The sequence below is a fragment of the Microplitis demolitor genome, chromosome 8 (assembly GCF_026212275.2).
Source record: "Microplitis demolitor isolate Queensland-Clemson2020A chromosome 8, iyMicDemo2.1a, whole genome shotgun sequence".
In the NCBI taxonomy this organism is placed as follows: domain Eukaryota; kingdom Metazoa; phylum Arthropoda; class Insecta; order Hymenoptera; family Braconidae; genus Microplitis; species Microplitis demolitor.
In genome coordinates, this window is record NC_068552.1 from 12,299,891 (window position 1) to 12,311,218 (window position 11,328).

The following is an 11,328-nucleotide window of genomic DNA, read 5'->3' on the forward strand; positions in this document are numbered from 1 at the left end:
CACATCAGACTTATTAATAAATATGATAATTATAAATATAAGCTTTGGAACTGACTTTGTCATTAATTATTATTAATAGTAATTATAATTTTCATCAATTAAATTTACGTTAGGGCAGAGATAAAAAATGTTTAAATGCTCAAAATAAATAGTGAGTGGTGCATAGAGTAATTGCAATATGAGGGTGTAGGAGATCGAAAAACGGGTATAGGGTGGAATACAGACGCCGTGTTGCGGCCTCGTCGGGCGCCAACAAGTCTACTACATGACGTCAAAGGGTGAGGGAACTCCGTTACTACATATAAGCTGTAAATGTGTATTTTTGTTTTGTTTTCTCGTTTTGAATACATTTCACTTTCTTTTTTTTATATTTCGTACACAATACTACCTCTTGCACGATTTTATTTAATGTGACAGACACGGTAAAAGAGTAGAAAATAACGTATTATTAAAGTGAAAACAAGGGAAATTGATACATTTTTTTTTTTTTTTTTTTTTTTTGCATTTATCGATTACCAGGGTAACTCTGTATTTTTACTCCTTTGAAAGTATTTTTGATGAATACAGACGTACGCGAATATTTTTATACTTTTTGTTATGCTTGATAGTAGCATAAATAGATGAGTAGATCTATTTTAAACTAAACACGATGAGAGAAGAAAAACAAGAAGGTGATGTCTTTCGAACAAAGTTCTTTTACAAATAGACTCAATTTAAATTTAAAAATTTATTAATAAGGATATAAATTAAACTCGATTAAAAAATATAAAATAAAATTTTTCTTTACATTTTAACTATAACGAATAGTTATTTAAATTAATATTAGATTTCGTGTGATAAAATATATTATCTCGTTCTCAAGAAAGCTGAGCCGTATTGTATAAATGCATCCTCGATACTTTTTAATCTGTTGAACACGTGTTGTGTACTTTTGCTTATATACACTTAAACTGACTTTACTCCAACTCAACGCACGTATTTTTTTATTTTTTTTTTTTCAGCCCACGTGATAGTTTATTTTAACTCTTTCATTCCTCTGTCACTATACATAAATAAAAATTAAAAAATTTTAAAAAAACATTCACAGTTGATTTGATTATGAAGGAAATACTTTATTTACCAATACATTATTTAATGTTATTAATGAAACGTTTATTCTTTTATTGAAAAAAATGTTATTAATGACAATTTTACCAGACGCTAAATTACTTTACATGACGCAATTTTTTTCATTTTTTACAATTGTTGTTTTTTTCATTAATAAATAAAAATAACCTTCAGGTATTGGCAATTTAAATGATTACTTTTCATCGTCTACCCACGGAATTTTTCTTCGAATTAAGTATAAAATATGATTATTTTTTTATTTATTTTGCAATGAAACAAGATATAGCAATATAGGTTGTCAACTTATATATGTATTTATTCAACGACATTAATAAAAAATTTTAGGAACAATAATGAAATAAAAAAAAGACAATTTTCAGAAAATAAATTAAGAAATAATTTTTATAAGCTACAATTGATCAATCTAAATCATAAATTTTTTAATAAAGAACGGATGTAAAAAAGTGTCAGATAAATAGAATGGAAGCACTTAGCTTACGGTGATAATGAAAATATATATGTATTTATTATTTGAATAATAAGAGTGTTGATGAATGTGGTGTAGACCAATTACTGGTGACTCTGGTGGATCACATCATAGGGAGATGGGATTTTACTGGTGGAGATTATACAAATCACAGTCCTGGATATTGCCATGACCCACTTGACCTTTTAACTTAGTCGCCATCGTAATCATACTAGCCGGAAGAATCATTTAGCACGACTATAAATGAGACAAGAAGGAACAAAGTGTCAATTCATGCTCTTGACAATGACGCTATGCTTATAATTGACTAGTTTTTAATACTTTTCAATACTTAAAAATTGATAATTATTTAACATAATAAAATCTTTCTACATCCAATAAAAGTTAATTATTTTTAAACTTATTTAGAAGCATGAGTATTTATGAGTATCATATCTCAACCGTTAAAGAGTTTTCTCAAACCTTCTTTGAAATCAATGTCATAAATTTTAATAAGTAAAAAAGAGAATTCAATATTTTTTTTAATATTTAAAATACGTCTTTATTCAGATTACGACTATAAAAAATAGAATGTTAATGTCTAATAAATTTTAACAGTTAATATCATAATTATATTGATACAAAAAGTAGAAATAATGTTTAAAGAATTTCTCTAAATTACAAAATTGTATATACTTAAATTTAGTTTGACAGTTGTAAGTAAGATATAATTTAAAGGGTCATAATCAATTCTTAGATATTTACTATTATGAATTAAAGCAGAGTGTACTAATATGAATCATGCATAATACATTTAATGTATGACGGCATCTCTCGTAAATAAGCGACAATTGTAAAAATTGGCCTTGACCAAGATCACGTGCGTACACTAGATCCTTTTGTGATTATTTTAATTTTACTTTATTACTGAGACAAACATTATTGCAGAAAAAAAAACTAAATTACTTTAATTATTATTGTCACTACTTTAATTACATAAAATTCATTATTTTTATTTACAATAAGTGTAATTATAAATTAATTTATAATTATAATGGATATGCGAGGTGGTATCACGATGAACTTACATTAGATCGTTCGTTTGCGCTTTCAGGGTCACCTGGGAATCTAACTTGCAAAGCTGTGAGTTCATTGACTGCTCGACACATCGAAAAGAATGGCCCAACTATATAATAGTGTGTACAGGGTATGAAGTGAATGTGAAGTATAAAGAGCACGAAAAAACTAAAAAAAATAATAAAATAGAAGGTAAGAACACAAGAATAGTAATAGAAGGGAACAAAAAGAAAGAAGAGTCAGATCGGTCTTGAAGCGTGGCCAGAGCAGCGAACCATGTCGACGACACGTTCGCACGTCGAACTAATATAAGAAGAAATAAAAGTAGAAAAATAAAGTAAGTTAAACTTACAATTCTTTTCATTATGATCTGTGATACTTGACATACCAAGTCAACTATTATTTTACTTTTCTAAAATTTAAAATCACATAGCGGACGTATTATTTTAAATAGGAGTAATTTTTATTAAGAGAAAGCAAATTTTTTTTATTCCCAGCTAAATTTAAAAATTTATATTGCTACAGTTTGATGGTCTTTAGGTCATTAGGTCAGATTCTAAGTCACTATTCGGCCTCGCACCCAACAAATATAATCGAAGTCATTGTTTCACATTAGGTCAAGTGTATTGTGGCTGATATGCAATATAATAGTAATAGTGAGTGGAGTATATAAAGGTAAAAGCAGAGAGAAAGAGAGAGGAATAAGGTAAGTAATTCTAAAAGAATTATACAAAGGGACAAAATTGTGCGCACGCCTTCATTTAATGAGTTAAGTGCAATTCAATGCAGTAAAGACCCAATGAAAGACGATTTTCTAATAGATACAATAAAGAAGGGTCTAAATTATACTGTACTCCAACAATAATTCTATTCTTCAATTTACTTAACATAACTGTAACTCTGCACTCTAATCTAATTTTATTAATTTTTGTTCACTAAATACAGTCGAGTCGCGTTATAAGTCCGGTTTGTATCTTTTTCTTTTAACCAGACTCCCGTTAATATGAGAGAGACACTAATAGGACTTATAACGCGACTCGACTGTAATAGGTATATATTTTTTTAATCTATAAAATTATTGATACATTTTAACATTACAAAAATAATATTTCGTTTAAATATTTAACCAATATGTTATAATATTTTCAAAAAATAACATTATACAGCATAATTTAGATACTACTTAACTATTAAAAACAAATAGTTATAATAATAATATAAATACACGAAAATATTTTTTTTTCTTCAATATTTGTGATTGTTGATCACTACAAATGTTATTTATGTACTGATAGTTTTAAAAGTTATTTACTACTTTTAAATTTAAATCAATAGTATATGACATAAATAACCATTAAAATGAATTTCATTTTTAAATTTACTTTTTACTTTACAAACTTATTTTTAAATATCAATGCTTGTGAATAATATAAAAAAAAAAATTTTGTAATGTAGAACCATCAATACTACTGCTGCAGTACACCTGCTATCGCTCATATTATCATAGCAATTATATATTAAAATACAAAAAAAACCTATTTCCTTTTTATTATCGCATACCGACGCTAAATAAGAAATATGTAAAACAAAAAGGAAATTCAGAACAATACATATTTATTTAAAACAAAGTTAAATATTACATCATTACATAGTCTCTTGTCTACGTTTTTCTTCCTTATTATGGACCCATTATGTTAATGTATGCTTTAGCAACATGAGATACACGTATACGTAAAAGATATTATGAACTCTGACTTTTATTATTATTATTTTTTTTTTTTTTTTTTTTACTAAAAAAGGCACGCGTTGCGTGGTAGTAAGTACTATACTAGTCATATGTAGCTGTAGCCATATCAGTATTGTTATAAAAGGTGCGCCACCCAAAGTGGGGCAAACAAGATGGAGGCACAACCCATCGGTCGATATCAACGCGGCAACTGATGAACGCTAGTATACTGCAAGCTCTACTCTTCTACCCTTTTCATCCACTGACTACCCATATATCTATTTTCTACTACTAACTTCTATTCGTATGATTTTCATTCTTTTCATGTCGGAATATGGGAAACTTTTCTCACCCTACCATACTAACTTGCTGTAGCAATGTCATTATCGACATCACATTGTACTATAGGGCGGCGGCTATTTTAATTGTATTAAACAATTTAATTATTACTCCATTTTAAAATCAATTGATTTTATAGCAAAGTAAAACTTTATCTTTAACGGCTAAGCTTTAAGTTTAATTAAAATTTATATAATGATAATACCTTTTGTTCAAATAAATGAATTTATTAGCTTATATTAATTTTCATTTAAATTAAATCGTACGAAAGAAAAAACAAATATAATGAATTTAAAAATTTAATAAATCGAAGGTTTGCTATAGAAATTTGTTAAATTGAGTCAGCTAAGAGAACATACACAGGAAAATTTGAAGAGCGGACAAACGGAAAAGTTTAAAAGTAGGTCAAGTAACCTATTAATCGACCAATGAAAACAATCTGACCGAAAAAATAATTATTTAAATATATATATATACTTATATTCATTTTTTTTTTTACTTAAAATAATAAATCATTCATTTTAATTAATGTTGTGGATGAAAGTTGTTATTTACTATTGTGAAGAGATACTACAGAAGATAAAATAATGACGTGGGCCTTTCTTCTCAAGACCCGAATATTTTTTTTTCCCATCATAATATTTATAATGACCAGACAATCGTAGTAATCCGGTTTTTCAAATTATTATATTTAATGTTTTTTTTATATTTCCATCCACCCTGAATTTCTAATATAAACTATAAACAATATATAAAACAAAACAAAAGGCTAAATTATATAGTTATTATATTTTTTATTCTCACATTATCTTTTTTTTATTTCCGAAAAATATGAGCTTACAATAAAACAAAATAAATTTAATTGAAAAATAATAAATTATTTTTGTGTATAGTGGTAAAAGTAAATTGTGATAAAGAGTAAAACAACGGAGATTTTATTAAAAAGGATTTTTATTTAACAAAGTACGCCAACCTCAATACTCAATAGTGTATACAGATCGATATTGTCTGCATGTCCAGTACGTAGAGAATTTATTTTCTACACGCAGCGAAAAGAATATTTGATTGCCATTGAAGTTTCTTATGCAATAAATTGTTGATCAACCTCGATCGTCACAACGAGGGTTTATCAATGCGACCGCGATTACTTACAATATTACAATGATTTTATAGATGGTGAATCATTTTAAAGTCAGCAAAACCGTTCCATCAAAAACGTAACTTATTATTTTAACAAAAAATATACAGATGTTTATTCGGTATTCAAAATATATTCAACATAAATAACGAATTAAAAAAAAAAAAATTCAATTTATGGAAAAAAAATCCGGCCGTGACAATATTGAATAATATATATAATCTTGTAAAAACTAAGAAGTAACTCGTTCTTAATTGAATACGATTATTGTAGCGTTGAAAATCCTATTCTATAAATTAGGTCTATACTAACGGAGTACGCTATGAATAATATTAAAATGAATTTTTGTTTTAATTAATTTCAGATAAGATAATGTGATATTAATCTGTTTAAATAAACACGTGATGAAATATGTATGCTTTCAAAATTTATAAAAAACAAAATATGGTTTTGATTAAGATATTAAAAAAAATGATTTTAATTAAAAAATTAAAAAAATATATGTTAGGAGTATTAAAATAAGTTAAATCAATGTTGCAATAGTAGTAATATAAAAGCGAAAGTGAAACCAATTTTCCTTTCCAGTCATCTCGAATGTCACCAATAGATATCAGTTTCGCATCGCGTGAACGTCAAGGGAAGACTCACAATGTTTGTCTACTGTACTATATTCGGATTCATATCCCTTTGTACAGTCAATATTCGCTTTTACGAACATAAGAATCACATGATATCTATACCTCTTAGAAACAATCAGCCACGCCAACCCCAAACATAAATATCCCCCTCGAGTTTTGGGGTCGTTGTTACTCTGTTCAAAGCGTGCGGAAATAAAGTGAGGGTAAAGTTTCTTTGTACTTTTACCTGCAAACCATTAACTATAGATTTCATAAATGTATATATGTATACATATATATTAGTAGAATAGAAAATACGATAATTCCAAGTATATGGCAGTGAAAAGGACACTTGAAGTAATTTTTTCCATCCTTCAAATCTGAAGGGTGATATTTTAAACGAGGGGATGATGAAGCTAGTTCATTCTAGTGGCAAAAAGTTGTAGACTTAACTTTAATGTAAACGCAGTCTTTGTCCGATTTCATGGGCTTTTACTGCTTCTGTTTACTTCAAAGAACACTTTTTTGTTTTTTTTTTTAAGTCTGGACTTTCTTTTTCACCATCTCGTAGATGTTGACTAGTAGGTACAGTCTGAGAGGGAAAATAATAAGTGGTGAAGTTCAACGACCTTATTGCACGCATGCGATGTGGAATAAATGAGGGGCTCTGTCTTTGTACTACACGGGGATACATTGAATCTTTTCTAAGACGAGTTAAAGTGAAGGCAAAAGAAATGATGTGAAGCGGCGGTCCGAGTCTGGAGAGCATTGACCTTGCCTAAAACCTATAATGCATACACTAACACTGAAATCGATAATGACCATGATAGATTGATAGATAAGTTAACCAAGTCTATTACAATACTGATTTACAACTTCCTCAATATACGTAAATCTTGGTCTATCTAAAAGAAAAAATTTTCGTTTTTAAATTATTTAATTGACGAAGTGAAAAAGACGGTAGATGGAAAGATATGACTCTTACGATCTACTAAATTAAGAAATTTTTTAAACACTCGATGCTCAACCGTTTAAGTTCTCAAGAGTGAGGGTGGCTCAAGCACCATATACACATTTATACATACATATACATACTAATGCTCTTGAAAAAATAAAACGAAAAACGAGGGTCGAGATGAAAAATACGAAATACTCATATATGATGGTCACAGTGCAGTAAACCGAAAATTATTCCTTGAGTGTGCATGTGTACGTGTTGAGATAATCACACAAAAATGTCGTCGGCAATTTTCTGAGTAAAAGGAACAACGAAATAAGAGTAAAATCATAATCAAGTAGAATGAATAAATATACCTAGCGTGATGATAAACGAATCTCGTCATCACTTGAGTCATCAATTTCATCCTTTATTCCGTGATATATATTTTTCCTTTTATCTCTTAATTTTTTTTTTTCTTTTCGTTATTATATCATTAGATCTTCAATTATCTATATACTTATTTATGTACAAATAATAAAAAAAGACCACTTTACTGAATTAAAATAATTTAAGATAACTTGATTGTGAAAAGAAAAAAAAATATTAAAAATAATCCAAGACCTAGGCTAATAACGGATGCAATTTACAAAGGTAAACTGAAGCGGGTTTTCTTTATTACTTATTCTCTTACTTTAACTCGCAGGGGTTCCTCTCTCATATATTCTGTATTATACGCTATTCTACTACTATGTATATATACTCATATCGTGAGAACGACAGCTGCTTAGTTTTGTCATGCGTACGATAAATATTAATACGCACGCTCGTCTTTAAGCATCATACACACGCACACTCATACATAAAGATCCTGACGTAATTATTTCGTGCTCATGACACTTACTAAACATACCTATTTACATTTATCTTACATTTTTTTAACAGCTGGGAATCATTAAAATATTTTTAAATTCGAATATCTCAATAACATCGTCAGTGTACCGAGTGATAAACATATTAATCATACTAATAATTATTATTTTTTTTTTCCTACAATGTAAAAAAGTATAGTGTTGAGTATTTAAATATACATATATATGTATATGAATATATGATAGAGTGAGACTCACCTGTTTTCCAGGACGCGGGAGAGTTTCCATGTTAGTTCCCGTAACTACAGGGGCTTTTTCTGGAGCTCCATTTTGCTGAACGACTTTATCGGTGGCGCTAACGTCGTTGTCTCCACCCCCGCCTTTTCCTTCTTCGACACCCGTCATTCTGCGACCTTATTTTTAACTACCCCCGGGAGGACCCCCTGCGTACACTTAATAAAAGCCTCCAGCACAATACACTTTGTTCTTTCTCAGAGTCCCGGGTTCTTGTTCAATTTACTATTACTATCAATTTCTTGTTTTCTTTTTCTCATTCACAAATAAATAATAAAAAAAAATAAATAAATTTATTGTCAAATACAATATCTTCACTGTCGTCTGTTTATTAATTTATTTTTTATCTAATCACTGTATCTTCACTCGCCGATCCTTAAGAGGTTCCGTTACCTGTAAAATTAATTTTTATATTGATGATAGCTATAAATATGTATAATATGAATGGTATATAATAATAATTAACTGAGATTAATATAGATTAGATATAAATTTTAATTATGCAAATTTAAAGAAGATATTATGTGATGGACCAGTTTATTTATTTATTTTTCTTTTCTAATTAAATTAAATTCAAGGCCATGTTAAACATGTATAGGTTTTACCCTATTAGTCCCCTTTGAAACGAAACCGAAAAATACGTTAGGTCAGAGGGGAGATGTTTTAAAACACACTGCAGTGATGGTGTTATGTAGAAAGCAACACACAAGGGGGACAAAATTTATGGCTCCAAAGCCAATGACAAGAAAGCATTTTCCTTCTATTCAGTAAAATATAATATTGTGCTGGATTTTCTCATGCGTCTTTCGATATATATTTTTTTTTCTTTAAATTAAAAAAGTACCGTATGTTCAGTAGCTTAGAAAAATCTAAATATTAAATGTCATATGGAGTAATATAAGAGAGTGAAATAAATTTTATACATATGTATTACGTAGTCGATTGGAATTTTAAACGTTGTAAAAATGAAGCTTCGCTCGAAATAAATTCGCGGATGAGAAGCCTTGAGTGAATAAAACAACGCAGGAGTAAAAAGAAGAGAGAAACCGCGCCCGTGTTATAACCGATACTTCTACACCACTTTTATTATATGTATATTATTAAAATGATCGATAAATTTAGAACTACAGTATCACGATAGAAGCTACATGTGTTTATTAAAAATAAACAAATAAAACCATAAAAATTTACTGTGAAAAATGTATTGGATGAATGATTGATGAATAACAAAAATCCAATAACTCTGAAAAAAAATATGAAAGTATTTGGTGAGTGTAATTTAACTAATTACAAAATCTATTAAACATTTCCGGTCTGCACAATAATCAGTTAATAATTGTAAAAGAGAAGAGTATAAAAAAAATAACCGAACCGTAATACCGGATCAAGACAACAATCGCGCACCTACGGATCGATTTTGGATTCGTCCTCAACTCTCTCGGTCCCTCTTTCCCCGAGGAGTATAAGAAAACTAGCTCAAATATACCGAAAAAAAATTTTTCATCACTTAAAAATATTCACAATATTACCAATTATATTCAAATACAATGTATGAGACGGTAAATTTATTGAGCGTCGTGCCCCAGTTCGAATAGATGAAATAAAACTACCCGGGCAACAGGGTAATAAAGATTGCCCCTCCGACACTAACTCCTTTTTATATAAAATCCATATATGTATAGAAGGATAAATAGTGAATAACAGTAATATTATATTAACCCTTTTTTAAACACTTGTTGTTTTTAATTTGGAGCCACTGTCAAAACACACGCATCTTTCACTGCATCCACTTTCTTTTTTATTTTTTTCCGTTATTCGTTACTTTTATTTTTATTCGATACTAATGTCGCTCTCCGATATTTTTTCTCTCTGGTTGTCGGCGAGCGACTGCCTCATGCCGTCGTGCCTCCCCGCAGCTCTAGACCGTTTTCATCGGATTTCCAATTCCCAACATTCTGCGACTACAGCGCCTCTTGGGGTTTAGTTCTATTTCTATCTTCTTCTACTTTAAATTATTATTATTATTGTAATTATTATTTATTTTTTATTTTTATGTAAAATAATAAACTTTTGGCGGTACAATCTTAAATAAAAAATATTTTTTCTAAAATAACAGCTTCCATAATTGTTAATAATTGATGAGCTATTTTGTGTACATTATAAAAAAAAATAATAATAAAATTGACAAATGTACATATTATATCATTGTTAAAATTAACACTATTGCCTATAATAAATATCATTTTCATTTACTAAAAATAAATTCACTTTGAAGTTGAAATTTTATTAAGGATGTCACGTATTATAGTTCATAATATAATAAAGTATTATACTTAAAGATTTTTCAGATTATTGTTTTTAAACATTTTTATGTAGGTTAAAAAATTATGGATTAAGAATATTTAAAAAGCGTGTAGTTGTAATAATAGACATTTTAATTCTCGCATGTAATTTAAATAATAATTCTCTATTATATGATTTTTCTTCTCGGCATATAAATAGATTCTTATTGGTAATGAAATAAGTATAAGGTATAACTAGTTAATTCTTTAAAAATTTATCTGTAATAGAAAAAATACATTTTTTAAATTTAACTATGAGTTTATAAATATAAGTTTTCAAACTATTGAGTAGTCAGTTAATTTAAAAAAAAAATTTACTTTAAATATAAAATAAAAATTATTTTTATTTCATTCTTGGATACTTATTGTGTTAAATAAACTTTCATATTTACTTTTGGTGCAAAATAATAAAT

General features: G+C 28.3%; 1 protein-coding gene across 13 annotated transcripts in view; it reads right to left on the reverse strand.

Annotated features, from left to right (window-relative positions):
- Positions 1-10,480, reverse strand: part of LOC103573905 (ankyrin-3) — a 54,162-nt gene extending 43,682 nt beyond the window's left edge. For all 13 annotated transcript variants that reach the window (XR_008404100.1, XR_008404099.1, XR_008404098.1 and 10 more), the window contains exons 1-2: positions 10,293-10,480; positions 8,538-8,966 (exon numbers count right to left, since the gene is read on the reverse strand). Coding sequence is in view for 3 of the 13 variants with exons in the window: in XM_053741069.1 (XP_053597044.1) it covers positions 8,538-8,684 (147 nt within the window). In the remaining 10 variants the exon portion in view is untranslated. The remainder of the gene's footprint in view (positions 1-8,537; positions 8,967-10,292) is intronic.
- Between the last annotated feature and the right edge of the window lie 848 nt (positions 10,481-11,328).